The 20,200-nt window shown below is 41.3% G+C and overlaps 1 protein-coding gene across 1 annotated transcript in view; it reads left to right on the top strand.

Annotated features, from left to right (window-relative positions):
- Positions 1 to 20,200, top strand: part of ADAMTS14 (ADAM metallopeptidase with thrombospondin type 1 motif 14) — an 89,481-nt gene that overhangs the window by 27,890 nt on the left and 41,391 nt on the right. The window contains exons 5-6 of the mRNA XM_070753951.1: positions 13,519 to 13,602; positions 16,456 to 16,612. Of these exons, the coding sequence (XP_070610052.1) occupies positions 13,519 to 13,602; positions 16,456 to 16,612 (241 nt within the window). The remainder of the gene's footprint in view (positions 1 to 13,518; positions 13,603 to 16,455; positions 16,613 to 20,200) is intronic.

The raw sequence follows: 20,200 nt of genomic DNA, 5'->3' as shown, positions 1-20,200 counted from the left end.
AAGTACAGGTAATCCTCGACTCACAACAGTTCGTTTAGTGACCATTCAAAATGACAGTGGCACTGAAAAAAATTACTTATGACCATTTTTCATAGTTATGACCTTTGCAGCATCCCCCACATTCACGTGATCAAAATTCAACTGGTTCATATTTATGACTGTTGCTGTGTGATCCACTTTTGTGACCTTCTGACAAGAAAATCAACGGGGAAGCCAGATTCATTTAACAACTCAGCGATCAATTGCAATGATTCACTTAACAACTATGGCAAGAAAGCATGTAAAATGGGGCAAAACTCACTTAACAAATATCTCACCTAACAACAAAAATTTTGGGCTCAGTTGTGGTCGTAAAACAAGGGCTACCTGTAAAGGCGAGCAAAAATGACCTTGATTAATGAGTGGATAGATAACGAGATATATTCAGGTTTCCCTGAAAATAAGACCTGGTCTTATCTTAATTTTTGCTCCAAAAGATGCATTAGGGCTCATTTTCTGGTTAGGGCTTATTTTGGGGGAAATACAGTACTAAATGCAGTCGTCTGGCTGATCATCCTAACTGGTACTTATTTTTAGCGTTGGGGCTTATATTACGAACATCCTGAAAAAAACATGCTATGTCTTATTTTCTGATTGAGTCTTATTTTCAGGCAAACACGGTATCATTCTTAATATTGAGAACAATGGGTTGACATCCAATTTTTTTGAGTCTCAGAATGCTTAAATCCTTGAATCGTCTCCATTTTGGTTTTTCTGGTGAATTCTCATAACTGAGTTACAAGGCTTTTTTTCTGGTTCCTATCAGATTTGTTTATTAGAACATTTATTTTGGGGAAATAGTGCAACAAAAGCACAAAAAGCCTTAATAAACCTAATACCCTTCTCAACAATTAAGCGAGGCGGCTTAATAAGTTGTTATACACCATTAAAAACACAAATCATAATCAATAATATATTCTAAGGTTTGATCCACTAAAAAAATCTTGTTGGATAAAAATGGAAAAATAAAATAGTTCTTGAAAATCCTAACATTAGTAGAGGGAATAAGTAATGCTAGATGTTAAGTTTAATAATTAATTTTGAAAATAATTTGTAGATTGTTTAGAATTTTACCCTAAAATTATGAGCCATTTAGCATCTTGCAACTGTTGAAATTTTAATTGTACATAACAACACATTCTAAGATTTGATCCATTAAAAATCTTGTTGGATAGAAATGGAAAAATAAAAGAGTTCTTTAAAAACTTAACATTAGCACAGGAAATAAACAATGCTAGATATTAACTTCACTCAAAAACAAGATACGTTTTTTGTTTATTTAAGTTTTGTTTTGCTTTGGAATGGTCTTTCTTTCTCAAATAGGAAATAATTCAGTGGAATGTACACTTAAACCAAGTGGCCTGCATTTTTGCAGAGGGAGGAGAAAAACTATGTTCAGAATGTATCAGAATCTTGCCCACAAATACAAACTGCAACGTGATCAAGGCCTGACAAATTAATGGTAATCCTGTTAGTTCACACCGAGAGAATCTCCTGCCAGATTGTAAGAAGAAAGAAACTGATGAACTACCAACCTGGGTGAGCAGAAATTATAACACTGATAGCAAGGAGGCTTAAAAGTCTTTTAGAGATGTCTAGGTGTTGTGATGTGTTATTGAAGGAATCATGTGGGACCTTCACTGAAAGCTCATCAATGAATACAGAACATATTTTGTTTTTTATATTCCTTCAAGGATTCCCATGGCAATTAGTTGCCTTTGATGTGCGGTTTACTTGGAGAACATTCATGTATGGATTTAAGCAAGGTTTTTTAAAAATAGTCACACTGACCAAGTTATAACAGAAGCACTCATATCAGATAATTGTTGTGCTTAATTTAAGGAGTGTTTGTACTGCTTTAAAACAAAAGTTTTCATTCAGTGCATATCAGTAACTGCAAATTTAAGCAAAACTTAGGAGAACATCTTTCCCTTCAACTGAATTGGGTTTCTCCCTACTTTGCATTCAAATAATATTTACAGACTATCTTTGTGAACAGATAAACTGTTTCAAGAGCAGACTTTGTTTCTGAGAAGCAACATCTATAATGTTTCCAAAGAAATACCAGGCTCAATTCTGAAATGGACCCACTGGAGTTTTTCCAAAACCAGCCAACTTCAGACATAATTTTGGGGTCAACAAGTTATCTGATTTTGTTCAAGAGCAGCTATGAATGAGAGGTTTATACAATGGGAACACTGAGTAGTGTTCTTGTTGGAAGAAATATCCATATTGTTCATTTCTAAGCTGGGAGAAAGACATTGGAAACATGGGGGCTGCTTGGAAAGATGGTGTAATGTTGAGGCAGAACCACATGGATTCTGGGCAACTGACCTCATGGGGTTGAGAGTGAGGGGGTTTTATACCTTCTATTCGGCTGTGCACTTGAGCTTCCTGTTCCTGTGCTACAACATGTATTCTATTGGCTGTTGTCCGACTCTCCTGGGGCCATGTAGGAGTCATATTTGTCTGAGCTATGTTTGGTTGAAGTTTGCACTGCTGATGAAATGAAGGGGCGTTGGGAAATTCCTATTGTGCCTCAGGGCTAATCCTACCTTTGTTTGGACTTTGCTGCAGGGAATTTCAAAATATCCTATCTTAAATGGATTTCTGACTGCAGTATTTGCTTTGTCTATGAATTTAACTAACTATCTCTTTATCTCTTAAGGGCTGACATCTGCTGAGGGCTATTAAGAAAGTTGGGGGATGCTTTCTGCCTCCAAGGGCATGTTTCTCCATTCCTTCTTTAGGGAAATATAATATTCTGTCTTTTTAAATATTTCTCAAAATATTTTATTCTTCTAGGAGAGGCGTAGGTGGTAACTTTCTACATTCTTCTTACCTGAGATGTAATGTAATAAGTTCACAGTCCCATATAAAGGACTCACAAAACTAAGTCTGCAGAGAGGGGCAGCATACAAATCTAAATAATAATAATAATAATAATAATAATAATATACTCACAAAATTAATCAGAGTTAAATTTAAGTTTGTTGTCTGCAGTTGCAAGTTACACATATACATAGCATAGCATTTAGACTTATATAACCACTTCATAGTGCTTTTACAGCCCACTCTAAGTGGTCTACAGAATCAACATATTGCCCCCAAGAATCTGGGTCCTCATTTTACCCACCTCGGAAGGATGGAAGGCTGAGTCAACCTTGAGCAGGTGGTGCTATTTGAACTGTTGAACTACAGCTAGCAGTTAGCTGAAGTAGCCTTCAGTGCTGCACTCTAACCACTGCACCACCCCGGCTGGCTGAGCTGGCTATATTTTCTTATGCAGGCATGCTAATGAATTAAATTTATAGTCCCAAATAATGGATGTGCTCATATGTGCAGGTTATGTATGCCATTTCAGTTGAAGATTGTTTTTGACCATCACAATCTTTCCCTGCATGGAAATTGTCCAGAAAGTCTTGAGTTTGGCTATCCAAGATAAAGACAGGTTCCCCAGGGAGAGGAATCCCTCCCAAAACAAATTGTTTCACTGGATGATCTTCATGTTGTAAGGATATAATTGCAGGGCAGCGATCTCGGCTGGAAAGGGAGGCGTGGGTGGCGAGCATACCCTAATATAGGGTGGTAGCGCCTTTTGCAAATGCAGATTGCTTGGCCTTTCAATTCTAAAAAAAATCAATTTTTTTTAAAAAGATGGTGGTACACTGACGAGCACTGACCAATTTGGTTCGATGATGTCATCATGATGTGAGCCGGTCCAAATCAGGAGGAACCCACCTCTGGTGCAATTCTGTAGTTTCTGCACAAGAGATATAAATACTGTGAGAACTCTGGAAGTTCTGCTTTGCGTGAAAGAATGAAGATTAAGGTTGTTCTCTTCATCAGAGTAGATACAGTATTTTTAAAAAGACATATTTGTTATGGTTGGGAAAAACAACAGACACTATTGTTTTACATACAAGACTCTCAAAACATATTCTGGTCTTGAACCCAACAACATCTGGAGTGAAAGAGGACAAAACTTAGTCTTAGGACTTCCTTATGCTTCAGAAATACATTGGTCTTTCAAACAATTCATCAAAAATGTTTATAAACACTTGTTTGTACTATTTGAAGTAGTGCTGTAAACGCTGGTCTTTGCTTTTAAAAAAGCAAACAGGATACCTAAAGTACATTATTTAAGGGTATAATTATTTGCATACTATCTCAAAAGTGAATGTCATCAACAGTTTCTTGAACAAGCAAGTTCAGCTATTGCAGGACTATCCATGTGGCATTTTCATTAAAAATAATTCACTATGGGAATCAGTTTTTGCTTGCTTGCCTGGATTTTATGGCCAGAGATTTTCAGTCTCTAAATATGAAATAAATATCAGTCGTAATAGAGCTGGAATGGACCTTGGAGGTCTTCTAGTCCAATACTCTGCTCAAATAGGAGACCTTACTCTATGTCAGATAGGTAGCTTAAGTGATGAAACCCATATAACTTCTGAAGGCAAACCATTTCATTGGTCAATTGTCTTCGTTTTGGGGAAGTTTCACCTTAATTCCAGGTTGCTTTTCTCTTTGGTTAGTTTCCAACCATTATTTCTTGTCCTGCTCTCTGATATTTTGGAAAATATGTTGACCCTACTTCTATCCTGTCACCTATAGTCCTTCTTTTCTCTTGACTGGCCATACCCAATTCCTGCAACCATACTTCATATGTTTTTGTCTCCAGGCCCGTAATCAATTTTTAAAATTTTTAAAATTCAATTTGTATGATTGTCTATCTTACTAAATGTTTCTGAGCAGTTCACAACAGATTTTAAAAAGCGATCAATAAAAAAACCAATGTAGAATTGTATAAAAATTATCCACCAATAATTTAAAAAACACAAAATATGATCAGCAGCAAAATTCATCCTAGGACAGCTCCGTGCAACTATTGTAAAGCATTCCCCATCACTGCCAGCATTCCAGGCACAGTGGCACAGTCCTGTGCTGGTATTGCTTATGTATTACATTCCTAACAGTTGTGTTTACAAATGAAAGGATAAAGATCTTTACACATTGTTTGCCTACACGAAGCTGAGAGATGGCAACTAGCTCCAGCAGCTACTAGCAGTTCCTGCCACCTTAATCTGATTAGAGGGGAGGGGGTAGGGGAAACCTTCTTGTGATACTCTTGAAGAGAAAATTGTAACTGGTACATTTTAGTACTAATTAAGTTGCCTGATTACTTACTGTGCAGGAGTGGAGACATTTGTGCTGGGCTATCTGGAGTCCCATCGGAACCTGGGAAAATATTCAAGTAGCTAGTTTTTTAAAAAAATTACTGCCTTACTATTTATTGCACCTGTAAATCAGTTTTTCTCAACTTCGGCAACATAAAAATGGATGGACCAATTCCCAGATTTCACCAGTCAGCCTCGCTGGTTGGAGAATTCTGGGAATTAAAGAACTCCCATCTTAAAGCTGCAAAAATGAAAAAGGTCTTCTGCAGTCATGACATTAAGCCTAAGACTGAAAATCAGGCCTGTCAGATGTTGCATCTTTTCTGTCCTGCTCTATGCAGTGTGTTCTGTCTGGGTCACTCCGGAAGCTATGACCAACCCAAAAAGATAAGCCAAACACACCAGTAGAATTCACACACAGTTTTATAATGAGGAAGAGAAAAATAACCAACAGAAAATGTCCTTACAAGTCAGGAAACACTGGAATTCCAAACAAAGACACAGAGGCAATTGTCCATACAAAAACACAGGATTCTTGATGCCAAGAAGAGGCTGTAGATAACAGGCATACACCTCCCACGGGTCTTCAAGACTGCTGAGCCACGAGCCAGGAACAGAGACACCGAGAAACAATGCAGGTTACAGAAACTCCAACTGATAACACTCCACATGGCTTCAAGAGCTTGCCTGCCTTATAAACCCTTCCCTGCTAATGAGGACCACGCCCAAGCCCTGGTGTTCCTTATTCAATGCTGATAATATCTCTTCAGTTGCTGCCTCCTTTGATCTATGCGTCTCTGTCGCATATCAATGACAGCTTGTGCGTCATCATCCAATGATTCTAGAGACTCCAAGCTACTTGCTGAAGAGAGCCCTTCCCCAGGGCTCCCAGGCCCCTCTGCCTCGTCACATTCCTCTTCGCTCTCATCCTCCCCCGGGCATGGAGCCAGCAGAGACGCAGCTGGTCTTTCATCTGCCTCAGGCACAACACAGTGGAGAGTCTAGAAACCAGAAGCATTTGAAATGTGGATTTACAGATGGCTGTTACGTATAAGCTGGGTTAACAAAATCACAAATGAGGAGGTCACAAGCCATAAGCCTCCTCAAAGTAATTAAAAAGTGGAAGTTAGAATATTTTGGACATGTGATGCGACACCCAGAAAAATACAGCACTCTTCACTTTGAAGGTTAAAGGCAAATGAGATCCAGGCAGAAGAAGAGCATCATGGCTTTAAAACCTAAGGGACTGATTTGGACAAAACTCAGCAGCACTTTTTCATGCAGCTGTTGTCAAAAATAGGATTGCCAACATGATCACCAACGTCTGATAATGGATATGGCACAAGAAGAAGAAGATCCTCCACTTAGAGAATTTGTTGGTTTTTTCCCCATTAGTTTAATTATAGTCATGAGGCTTGTTATTTGTATCATGCTTACAATTTTGCTATTGGGATGGAACACTTTTTTTGTTGCAAATTGTTAGGAGGAAAAAAGCTTTATTTTCCTTGGTTTGACTATATAGGTGACAAAACTTTCCACTGTATTCCTTATGGGCCCCAACCTTTGGGCACAAGGGACTGGTTCCGTAGAGAAAGATTTTTCCACAGACCATGTTATGCCATGGTCTGTGGAAAAATCTTTCTCTACGGAACCAGTTATGCCAGGCCCTTCACTAAGACCCCCCTAATGAGTTAAGAATGTAAATTCAAACACACACACCATCTCAGAGTAAAAAGAAAATCAGTTTATCCAAAAATAGTGCTATACGCACGCACTTTAAACAAAGCCAAATTACTCTCACACAGATAACAGTCCTGGAATGCTGTGAGAGGCAAAACCAAACACAGCAGATAAAGGCAGCTGTGAAAGTGTCACAGCCACCCACCCCCTTCAATGAGTCCACAAAATGTACTTAACTGTGAAATATCCAAAAAGTCTGTGTAAGTCCTGGAACAGTTCAAACCAAAACAATGGTCTCTCTCCAAATGGATAAACGCCCACATGCGCACTCCGCAACATCCGTAATTTATCAGCAACCCCATTAACCTGATTGCCTCAGCCACAGGTGTTCTCCCTTATCTTCTATGATACCTGCGGCAGTTGTTCCCTTCTAGCTATGAGCCTGCGTCAACAGATCCTCCTCCGAGTCTGACGTCTCACTAATGGGGTCATTACCTAATGGGATGGCTGCATCCACCTCTCCGTCAGATTCCACTCCCCCAGCGTCTGACCTTGGCAATGAATCTGCACTATCAAAAGATACTGGCAATAAGATAAGTCTTTGGGAACCTAAGGATTCTCCTAAACCAACGTCCAAATTCCCCGTTGCAGGAGCTGGCCCAGAGCCAACCACAACAGACCGGAGGGTGTGTTGTTTTGCATGCTGCTTGCATCCCTCGGATGGAGCTTCGCTTGTTTGCTTGGGCCGGTTGCTGGCATGCAAGATGGTACCAATCTGTGGACCAGAGATTGGGGACCCCTGCCTTCTTGTTCTTGCACATTCAATTACAGCAGCAGGTTTTAGTTGACAATACATAGTCTCTTAAATTTCTTCCTATTTGGTTTATCAAATGGTGGACTAAATTCCCTTAGGGAAGTATCAAGCTTTTGACAAAGTTGAATCTTCCTCTGCCCTCTGTGAAAAGCCGAAATAAAGGTAACATCCTTTCATTATTAAGAAAAACTGTGGGGAGATGGGAGTTCAATAAAGACTGCTCCAGGATAAACAGTTACTCTTCCTTCTATGGTATTCTTCCAGCCCCAGTCAATTCTCCTTTTGTGCCAGATATTTAAACAGCCCGAGGCACAAAAAGACCTTGGAAACAAGAGGAGTAGAACAGAAGAAAGCCTTTAATTGTGATAGAATTTGGGAACGTAAAAAAAAAAAAGCATTTATGGGAGAATTAAATTCTGGAAGTTTCTTCCCATGTTCTCATTCTCATACTAAATCTTGTAGCATTTGTGCATTTCTACATCAGTATGATGTAAAAGTTGGAAAATGTAATCTATTAAATGTAATCTGCCCCGACTCCTTGGAGAGCGGCGGGATACAAATCCAATAAAATAAATAAATAAAATGTAGCCTTGGAAAGTCCCTTGTAGTTGTGAGGGGAAGCTATCTGAAGATATTTTCATATTGAAAATGCAGATAATGCACTAATAATAATAATAATAATAATAATAATAATAATAATAATTATTATTATTATTATTATTAGTGCATTATTATTATTTATTAGATTTGTATGCCGCCCCTCTCCGAAGACTCGGGGTGGCTCACAACAACGATAAAAACAATATTATAATGGCACAAATCTAATATTAAAAAACTAAAAACCCTATCATAATTAAAAACCAAACAGCACATACATACCAAACATAAATTATAATAAGCCTGGGGGAAAAGATGTCTCAAATCCCCCATGCCTGGCGGTATAGGTGGGTCTTAAGTAGTTTACAGAAGACAAGGAGGGTGGGAGCAGTTCTAATCTCCGGGGGGAGTTGATTCCAGAGGGCCGGGGCCGCCACAGAGAAGGCTCTTTCCCTGGGGCCCGCCAGACGACATTGTTTAGTCGACGGGACCCGGAGAAGGCCAACTCTGTGGGACCTTATTGGCCGCTTGGATTTGGGCGGTATTTTAATACAATTGCATCTCTTTTTTTAAAAAAAACCTGAAACTCTTTGATTTAACATTTTGAATATTTGTCCTTACTTGCCTGAAACTTACTTATAATTACTTGTTTTAGCTCGCCCTCAGGAAAGTGTACATCTAGGCACAGGTGTCCCCAAATTTCGCAACTTTAAGTCTTGTGGACTTCAACTGCCAGAATTCTTCAGTCAGCCAGCTATGCATAACTGGCTGGAAAATTCTGTGAGTTGAAGTCCACAAGTCTTAAAGTTGCCAAGTTTGAAGACCTCTGATCTAGGACGAACAAGAGATACTTTGCAAACACAGAGATTGATGCAACAATAAAATATGTTCACCGTTATTTGATTAGTGACAATCAAATCTTGTGAATGCCTTGATGTGCAGGAAATGCAACATACTGTATTATTGTAATTTTAAACTTTGTATCTAAATTGGGTCTGATTAGAGCTATTGAATGAGGCATAATGGATTTTCAGAGCAGAATTTCTTTGAAGAATTAATAATGTACTTTTCTATTCCGATATTTGACGATTCTTGATGTATGAATATTGCTAACTTCATCTCTGTCAGTCAGTCAGGTGATGACTTTTGACTTAGGAATCACAAATGGAATAACTTTTCTAATGATCTTAGTCCTTGATGAAGTTATTGTGCTTTTAATCCTAACAAAATGCTTGTGAGATTTTTGGAAGAATGAATGGATGTCAACAACGTAGAATTCTACATCCATTAACTTTTCACAATACAATGATACCTTGTCTTACAAACTTAATTGTTTCTGGGATGAGATTCTTAAGGTGAAAAGTTTGTAAGATGAAACAATGTTTCCCATAGGAATCAATGGAAAAGCGATTAATGCGTGCAAGCCCAAAACTCACCCCTTTTGCCAGCCGAAGCGCCTGTTTTTGCACTGCTGGGATTTCCCTGAGGCTCCCCTCCATGGGAAACTCCACCTCTGGACTTCTGTGTTTTTGCGATGCTGCAGGGGAATCCCAGCAGGGGCATCCCAGCATCACAAAAACGGGCGCTTCGCTGGCAACCGAAGTCCGGAGGTGGGGCATCCCAGCGGCGGTGGTGGGTTTGTAAGGTGAAAATAGTTTGTAAGAAGCAGCAAAAAAATCTTAAACCCCGGGTTTGTATCTCAAAAAGTTTGTATGACGAGGCGTTTGTAAGACGAGGTATCACTGTATTCCAAAGTGAAATTACAATTGAAAGAATTAAAATAGATTTCTTTTTTTAAAAATAAATAAATAAATCCCACTTAAGAAGTTTAAAAGTGTGGAATGCACATCATGTCACAAAGCAGTGTTTTCAAACTTTAAGATGTGTGGACTTCTCCCAGAATTCATCATTCCCATAAGGTTGCCAAGCTTCCTTAAAAGATAGTGATGCTTTTATTTTACAAAATATTTTCCTATGAAATCTTGGCCTTTTAAGAAGTTATCGAGCACTTCCTTGTTACCTGCAATTCCTTATTTGTTCCTCTGGCTTTGCAAAGCATTTAAAATGTTGTGGTTAAAATTGGGTACCTCTTAAAGCATTGAGGCAGTTGCATCTTCCAGAAAAGTCAACAAAGTTGGTCCAATTTACTTCTCCAGATTGTCCAGAAGTTAAGCAGCCCGGCATATAAATGCATGTGAATATCAGTTGATGAAGTTTGTGAGATAGCTATGTCAAGCCTGCCAAAAATATGTGCCAGAAAAACCAGCTCCCTCAATGCTTCTAGGACATGTCAGTGCACTTGTTTGGACACTTGACAACGTAGTTATGATGGTGGCAATGTCCCAGGGTTATGTGAACATCTTTTGGGATCTTCTGACAAGCAACTGCAGGGATTCACTTAACGACTGTGGCAAGAAAGGTGGTAAAGTGAGACAGAACTCACTTAATAACCATCTTACTCAGGAGATAGAAACGTTGGCCTCCATTGGGGTCAGAACAGAAGTCGAGGATTATCTGTCTGACCAGTGCACTCTTTTAGAAGCGGATCAGCAGATCAGGAGTCCCATTTTGAAGCTTTACAGAAAACATCTAGGGGGGAAGGCAGGTTGTCCTCGACTTACAAGGGTTCATTTACTGACTGTTCAAAGTCCCAACGGCCCTGAAAATTGTGATTTATGCACCCTTTTCACACTTAGGACCTTCGCAACAGCCCAATGATCGCAGGATCAAAACATGGCTGCCGTTTCATATTTATGACCGTTGCTGTGTGTCCTGAGGTCACGTGACCCCCTTTTGTTTCTAATTGATCCACGGCCAGGCATGAAAATGTGCTGCTCAGACATTATGCTTTTCCGCCCACACCGAAAAGAAATTAGAGGGAACATTGCTTGTGTCAATGCACTTTGAATCTGAGATGCAGATGTGTTGAATTATGATCTTTTTCCCTTTTTGCTGGCTAAGTTCCATTCACATTTTGACCATTTTATTTACAAAATCCTTGCAGGAAGTTCATGGCTAATGAACTCCCCATAGGGAATTGGCATGTACTAAGTTCATTTTGGTGATATGTCACCTGTTTTTTTCCCCCTCCCTAATTTGTACATTTTATTTATCAAAGGCTGATCTGTTTATTGTAAAGGAAAAAGGTTTCCTTAGCACCTGACAAAATAGGAAAGAAGAAATGTTAGTAATCCAATAACATTTTGAAAAAACAAACATATTTATACATGTGTTGTTGTGCTTTGAATGTTTTGTGTAAACTGTTGCTATGTCGTTAGATGTTTTGATAGATGAAAGAAGAAAAAAATGCTGTTTGTTCAGTCAGTGACCTGCCACACACACACACACACACACACACACACACACACACTGTATGTATCACATGTTTTTGCTGATTTTTTTTTAATTAAGGGAGACTAGGATAGCACTATTTTGGCCTTGTTCTGGCCTCATCAGCTAGCCATACCCTTACTGGGATTTGATCCTGCAGCTTCTGCCTTGTAAGGCAGAGAATTATCCTCTAGGTCAGTGATTTTCAACCTTTTTTGAGCCGCGGCACATTTTTTACATTTACAAAACCCTAGGGCACATTGAGTGGGGGGGAAGGGGGTGGCTAAAAAAAGTTTGGACAAAAAAATTATCTCTCTCTCTTCCTCCCTTTCGCTCTATTTCTCTCTCCCTTCCACTTTCTCTCCCTTCCTCTTTCTTTCTCTCTCTCTCCATCCCTCTTTCTTTCTCTTCCTTCCTCCCTCTCTTTTTTTGCTCTCTTTCTCTCTCTCCTTCCCTCCCTCTCTTTCTCTCTCTCTCTTGCTTTCTTTCTCTCTCTTTCTCTCTCTCTTGCTTTCTTTTCCTTGTTCTCTTTCTCTCTCGCTTGCTCTTTCTCTCTCTTCCTTTCTCTCTCTGAGCTTCGCGGCACACCTGACCATGTCTCGTGGCACACTAGTGTGCCACGGCACACTGGTTGAAAAACACTGCTCTAGGTCACAGGATCTGATCCCTTTCAGCTTTGTACCAGGGAGGGGCTATATGTTTTTTTTCTGTTGGATCACCCTGGTATATTAAAGGAGCGTCACAGTTCCTTTTTGCCTCAAATCCCAGTAAGGGTATGGCTAGCTGATGAGGCTAGATTAACATTGTTCTGGGACTTTCTTTTGCAGGATTGTAGAAATGTTTATCTAGTTAAACAAGTTAATTAAGATGGCAGGGCTTGTGTTAGTACTTCAGAGTTAAATTTCTATGGAGATTCTCAGCCATCCAGGTCATAGGTGTCTCAAAGGTACTTTTTCAAAACTGTTTTTTCCTTGAGGGAGAAAAATACTTTTCATTTCTGATACAGGAAGCTTCATTAGTTGTGACTGGATGGTGTGTGTGTGTGGAGGGAGGAGGAACTAGAAGGAATGTATTTTTTTGCAGTCATCTGGTCATTAGTACTCTCTGAGAATTGTTGAGGCCGCTTGAATGTTTATCTGTGCCCCCAGGGTCACCTGAATCAGTGCAAAAGGCTGTGGAATTTCCTTGGAGGTGTTGAAAGAACTGTGCTGTAGAAAGGAGATAGATGTGTAGTATTCTCCCTCTTATGTACTGACTATGGAGTATGGATTTGCATAGCCGCCGCTGATTGGCTGATCTAGCAGTGGGAGAAATAAACTGCTGTCAATGGCTAGCAAGTTGCAGGGAAGTCTTTAAAAGCAGCTTCCCTGCAGCCTGCCAGCAGTCCATATTAGTTCCAGTTAATAGACATTTAAAATGCTGGACTGTTCCTACGTTTTGCCTCTTCATTCCTGCGCTATTCAATTTTAACACAGATGGACTCTTTCACTTCTCTTTCAAACCAATGATCCTCTATATCCAAGATGTGGGGGGGGGGAGTCACTCTTTTGAAGACAGCAAAGTTCACATTTTGGATAGAGGGGATCAAGTCCTTGCAGTTTTCTTGGAGATGTTTTTGGAAGTGGTTTGCCATTCCCTCCTTCCTAAGGCTTAGAGAGGGTGACTGGGCTAAGGTCACCCAACTTTGACTTTGCGCTTAAGACAGGACTAGAGCTCATAGTCTCCTAGTTTCCAACCTGGTGCTGGAACTGATATTGAGACTAATAATCACAGGGTTAATGTGTGGTCAAGTGAGGGGAGGGGAATCTTTCATGTCCAAAACTGTTTGCATAAATAATTGTAATTTGTGGGTTCCTTACATGTTTTCTTTTGCTTTAGGTAAATGAAATTTATCATGATGAATCCCTGGGAGTCCACATAAATATTGTCCTTGTTAGAATGATCATGGTGGGATACAGACAGGTAAAATGCACACAGTGCGACTCTTGCCCACATATTTCATTTAAATGTTTGCTTATGATTTAGAGCAGTGTTTCCCAACCTTGGCAACTTGAAGATATTTGGACTTCAACTCCCAGAATTCCCCAGCCAGCAAATGCTGGCTGGGGAATTCTGTGAGTTGAAGTCCAGATATCTTCAAGTTGCCAAGGTTGGGAAACACTGATTTAGAGAGAAGTAAATATTTTTTTAATTTTTTTAATTTTTTTTATTTAATAAGTTTTTATTCACAAATAGAAAAACAATACAATTCAAAAAGAATAGTAAACGACTATTACAAACATGTAATTAAGAGAAATAAAAGAAAGGCTAGGGAGAAGAAAAGCAAAAGGAAAAACCTAGGAAAAGAGAAGAAAGAGAAACAAGAAAGATGGACAGAGAGAGAAAAAGAGAGGAAAGAAAATAGAAGAAAAGGAAAATAGAAAAAGAAAGGAAAATGGTTACATAGTACATCATTTCCATTTTGTTAGAGAGAAATAAAGATTTTTAAAGAAGTTTATAGTGGTGTAGTAATAGTGTTTCCTTCTCCCTCCCCTTTTCCTCCTGTAAAAGCTGCTTTTAAAGTGATGTAATACAAGCATTTCCATTGCCATAAATAAATAGTACTTGCCCATCATCCTTTAGGTGAGATGATGCCCAAAAATAAGGGAAAAAGGTGTGTGTCAAAGACAAAGAAGACATAGCCTTAGTGGTTATGTGTAATCACAGGATACTGGAGATGGAATTAGTCTTCCAAATGCTGCCTGGAGTTTTGTTTTGTTTTGTTTTAAAGGACATTCTTGCTTGAATGTAGAATGCATATTGGAAAAAGACTGAGAAAACCAAAGACTCTTTTTTTAAATGGAGTTTTATTGCTTTTCTCCATAACATATACCTTTATTCTTAACAAAATACACATAGCATAGCAGAGTATTTAGATTTATATACCACTTCACAGGGCTTTACAGTTCTCTCTAAGCAGTTTGCAGAGAGTAAGAACATTGCCCCCAACAATCTGGGTCCTCATTTTATCAACCTTGGAAGGATGGAAGGCTGATTCAACCTTAAGCCTATTGAGATTTGATCTGCCAAACTGCTGGCAGCCGGTGATCGGCAGAAGTAGCTGGCAGTACTGCACTTTAACTGCTGCACCACCGATGCAGTTATACGTTTCAATTTAATAGTATATGGACCAGTATCTTAATTTGCACTTTTATACATTAATTACCCACCTATTTCCCCCTTTATATCATAGCCGGGGTGGCGCAGCAGGTAGAGTGCTATACTGCAGGCCACTGAAGCTGACTGTAGATCTGCAGGTCAGCGGTTCAAATCTCATCACCAGCTCAAGGTTGACTCAGCCTTCCATCCTTCCGAGGTGGGTAAAACGAGGACCCGGATCGTGGGGGCAATATATATGCTGGCTCTGTTAAAAAGTGCTGTTGCTAACATGTTGTAAGTCGCCTTGAGTCTAAGGAGAAGGGCGGCATAAAAATCGAATAAATAAATAAATAAATAAATAAATAAATAAATAAATAAATAAATAAATAAATAAAATATTACTCCCCTTCCTCTATCTTCCTCTCTTCCCCCTACCTTTTTTCTCCTTCTCTTCCACTTCTTTACTTCCCTCCTCTCCCCTTCTTCCCTTCCTTCTCTACTTCTTTTTCTCCCTCTTAGCCTTTCCATAAGTACAGTATATGTGTTCACAGTACATCCTATAGTTAACAAACAGGTAACTCATGCCCATAATTCGGTGCGTCTCTTAAACTTAACCCCCCCCACCCCCCCCGCTATCCATATCTATGCTTAATTCTTAGAAAACCAAAGACCCTTAATGAAGGTGAAAGATCATACACCTGCTCTTGGCCAGTAAAGGACTTAATGGTGGCCAAAAGGTTCTGTTTCATGTGACAGAATCTTTTAATTTATTTATTAGATTTGGTTTTTTAAAAATAAGTTTTTATTCACAATTAGAAAAACAATAAAATTCAAAAAGAATAGTAAACGACTATTGCAAACATGTAAAGATGGACAGAGAAAAAAAGAGAGAAAATAAAATAAAAAGAAAATAGGAAAAAAAAGGAAAATGGTTACATTGTACATCATTTCCATTTTGTTTGCATTCCTGATGAATCAAAAAGCAAACTCTATATATCTCCTTATTGCTTTATCTAATCCATATATCAATTGTTTACATTTTATTGTGTTATTATCAATTATATCCATATATTATTTACTTGTTTATTAGTTATTTCTTCTGGTTTCAAGCCATTCATACAGATTTTCCCAAATTGTGTAAAAGTCTTCCTCTTGTTTATTTTCAAAAGTGAGCCTGGACATTTCAGCACAATCCGTAATTTATTAGATTTGTTATCGTCTTCAGTCCCCAAGGTTTTGGGTGGTGGTAAAACATAGGAAATAACTGTGATATAAAATGTAAACCTGTTTCTAGAAGTGTAAAATCCAAAAAATGTGGTTGATTTAGTCCTCCTAGATGGGGTGTCTGCAGAGAGGGTAGATAAAAAAATCCATCATTTGATTGCCTGGTTATGGCTGCCATTTTTATTTTTATTGACTCTTCCCTGGGGATATTCCTGCTTCTAGCCTTGTCCATAAGCATGGGATTTCCGGTACAGCTCTGTTTTTAAATGTTTCCCAAAAGGCAAACTTTTAACTTGGAAGCTATTCTTCAACATAAGTGATGTGACAGAGAAGTGAAAATGAGGGGCTAACCATTGGACAAATTAGTTGGATTCATTTTGGTTGGAAAAGGCAGTCAAACGTCAATCCATGCAGAGATGCTCCCTTAACCTTGTCTTTTCTTACTCCCTTTAGTCCATCACTTTAATAGAGCGATGGAACCCCTCTCGAAGCCTGGAGCAGGTGTGTCGCTGGGCTCATTCTCAACAGCGATCAGATCCTGCACATGCTGAATATCACGATCACGCTGTATTCCTCACCAGGCAAGATTTTGGTCCTGCAGGTATGCAAGGTACTGTATTTACTCCAATCTGATATGTGCAGTTTGGTGGATACCACCAGGAAGGCCCTTTCTTTCTTTCTTTCTTTCTTTCTTTCTTTCTTTCTTTCTTTCTTTCTTCCTTCCTTCCTTCCTTCCTTCATTCATTCATTCATTCATTTATTTATTGTTAGAGTTGGAAGGGACCATGTGGGTCATCAAGTCCAACCCCCTGCCTAAGCAGGAACCCTATAGCATCCTAGCCAAATGGCAGTCCAATTTCCTCTTAAAAATGTCCACAGTATTGGAGTTCACAACGTCCGCTGGTAGGTTGTTCACTGGTTGATCGTTCTGACCGTCAGGAAGTTCTTCCTTATTTCCAGGTTGAATCTCTCCTTGGTCAGCTTCCAGCCATTGTTCCTCGTCTGGCTCTCCGGTGCCCTGGAGAATAAAGTGATCCCCTCCTCTCTGTGGCAACTCCTCGTATACCTGAAGACTGCTATCATGTCTGCTCTGGCCCTCCTTTTCTCTAAGCTATCCATGCCCAGTTCCCGCAGTCTCTCTTCGTAAGTCTTGGTTTCTAGACCCCTGATCATTTTGGTTGCTCTTTTCTGCACCTTCTCGAGTTTCAATGTCTTTTTTGAAGTGTGACCAGAACTGAACACAGTACCCCAGGTGTGGTCTGACCAGGGCGTAGTAGAGTGGTAATAAGACTTCCCTGGTCTTGGAGTGTATTCCCCTGTTGATGCAGCTTAGGATTGTATTGGCTTTTTTGCCTGCTGCTGCACATTGTTGGCTCATGTTTAGTTGATTATCCACCAAGACTCCGAGATCTCTTTTGCCGTCACTACTGCTGAGAGGGGTTTCTCCCAGGCTGTATGTGTGTCCAGGTTTTTTTTTACCTAGGTGAAGGACTTTGCTCTTGTCGATGTTGAACATCATTTTGTTGGTGTGGGCCCACTGTGTTAGTCTGTCCAGGTCTTTCTGTAATTTGAGCCTGTCTTCAAGGGTGTTGGCTACCCCCGCCAACTTGGTGTCATCTGCGAATTTGATTAGTTGCCCTTCTATTCCCTCGTCCAGGTCATTGATGAAAATGTTGAAGAGCACAGGGCCCAGGACAGAACCCTTTTATTTGACCCAGGCCTTTGTAGTAGTGAGTACCGTATTTTCCGGCGTATAAGACGACTGGGTGTATAAGACGACCCCCTAACTTTTCCAGTTAAAATATAGAATTTGAGATATACTCGCCGTATAAGACTACCCCTCTTCTGACTGTCAAAAACTGAGTCTAGGTCTATGATGTACTTGCATTGAGAAAAAAATCATTTCTGAACATGATAACACAATATTTTAATTACTAATGATGAAGATCTTATTGTTAAAATTATGAATGAATTATTTAGAGAGAGAGAGCCAAGTGGGAGCACTCTTCTGTCTATCTCTCCATATGTCTCTGTCTATCTGTCTTGTCTGCCTCTCATATTTCTCCTCACCACAATTAAGTTTATTATTATAACTCATCATAATTTGTCAACACAAAAAGGTGAACCTGGCTATTTTTCTTTCTCCTACCATCTATTCTGTAGGTATCTTTCAGTCTAACATGCAGCATGCTGACACCTATGTGAGAATCTATTATGGAATGAGAATCTGTATGTGATATCATGATATGGCAATCCAAACAGCCCATCCATTTTTTCCTCTTTCTGCACTTTCTGTCTTTATCCACTTGCAATGTCACTTAAACAGATTTTAACTTGTCGGGTTTAATTAGTGACCCTGCCAATTTTCAGTACTGTGCAGTGTGCTATGATACAGAGCAGGGTGAATAATATGACCTCAGCTTTTAAAGTTATTTTAAAATGTTGCCTAAGAAATATGAAAAGATGATTCTTTTTGGAGGAAAAGTACATTTTCAATGGTTAAACATAAGAACAAATACAAACAGGCAGAAATAAATGCATCCAGTTTAACATTCAATCATTTCCCTGGCTCTTTTTATTGAAATGAACAAGTTCATACATTCAATTTTGCAACCACTAATAATGTTGGTCAAGTAGGTACAAAAATACCTGGGGAAATGATCAAAGTCTTTCTCTCCCCCCCTCTCTCTCCCTCTCTTTCTCTCTTGCTATCTCTCTTTCTCTCTTTTTTTTTGCTTTCTCTCTTTCTCTCCCCCCCTCTCTCCTTCTCTTACTATCTCTTTCTCTTTCTATCTCCCCTCTCTCCCTCTCTCTCTTGCCATCTCTTTCTCTCCCTCTCTCTTTCTCTCTCTCTCCTTCTCTTTCTCCCTCTGTTGCTACCCCCCTCTCTCTCCCTCTCTTGCTATCTCTTTCCCTCCCCCCCTCTCCCTCTTTTTTTCTCTCAGCAGCGGCAGCAGGGTGATCAGCTGTGAGGCGGAGCTACGGAACCGAGTCACGGACGGCGGCGGCTAGACATATCGCGTGTGGGCGAGCCTGCGCTTTGCGCAGGCTCGCCCAGCTGGGAGGCGGTGTTCTCGCCCCCCCCAGCTGAAACTGACGTCCGGCCGGGGCGATTCTTCCCCGGCCGGACAGGCACGCTTGTGCTGCCAAAGGCAGCGTGTGGGCGAGCCTCAGCGGAGCGCAGGCTCGCCCAGCTGGGAGGTGGTGTTCTCGCCCCCCCCCCAGCTGAAACTGACGTCCGGCCGGGGCGATTCTTCCTCGGCCGGACAGGCACGCTTGTGCTGCCAAAGGCAGAGTGTGGGCGAGCCTGAGCGGAGCGCAGGCTTGCCCAGCTGGGAGGCGGTGTTCTTGCCCCCCCCAGCTGAAACTGACGTCCGGCCGGGGCGATTCTTCCCCGGCCGGACAGGCACGCTTGTGCTGCCAAAGGCAGCGTGTGGGCGAGCCTGAGCCGAGCGCAGGCTCGCCCAGCTTGGAGGCGGTGTTCTCACCCCCCCCCAGCTGAAACTGACGTCCGGCCGGGTGATTCTTCCCCGGCCTGACTGGCACGCTTGTGCTGCCAAAGGCAGCGTGTGGGCGAGCCTGAGCGGAGCGCAGGCTCGCCCAGCTGGGAGGCGGTGTTCTCGCCCCCCCCCCAGCTGAAACTGACGTCCGGCCGGGGCGATTCTTCCCCGGCCGGACAGGCACGCTTGTGCTGCCAAAAGCAGCGTGTGGGCGAGCCTGAGCCGAGCGCAGGCTCGCCCAGCTGGGAGGCGGTGTTCTCGCGCCCCCCCCCAGCTGAAACTGATGTCCGGCCGGGGCGATTCTTCCTCGGCCGGACAGGCACGCTTGTGCTGCCAAAGGCAGAGTGTGGGCGAGCCTGAGCGGAGCGCAGGCTTGCCCAGCTGGGAGGCGGTGTTCTTGCCCCCCCCAGCTGAAACTGACGTCCGGCCGGGGCGATTCTTCCCCGGCCGGACAGGCACGCTTGTGCTGCCAAAGGCAGCGTGTGGGCGAGCCTGAGCCGAGCGCAGGCTCGCCCAGCTTGGAGGCGGTGTTCTCACCCCCCCCCAGCTGAAACTGACGTCCGGCCGGGTGATTCTTCCCCGGCCTGACTGGCACGCTTGTGCTGCCAAAGGCAGCGTGTGGGCGAGCCTGAGCGGAGCGCAGGCTCGCCCAGCTGGGAGGCGGTGTTCTCGCCCCCCCCCCCAGCTGAAACTGACGT

The sequence above is a fragment of the Erythrolamprus reginae genome, chromosome 5, assembly GCF_031021105.1.
Source record: "Erythrolamprus reginae isolate rEryReg1 chromosome 5, rEryReg1.hap1, whole genome shotgun sequence".
NCBI classification, from domain to species: domain Eukaryota; kingdom Metazoa; phylum Chordata; class Lepidosauria; order Squamata; family Dipsadidae; genus Erythrolamprus; species Erythrolamprus reginae.
Note: the sequence above shows the minus strand (reverse complement) of the source record. Positions and strands in the feature narration are given on the sequence as shown.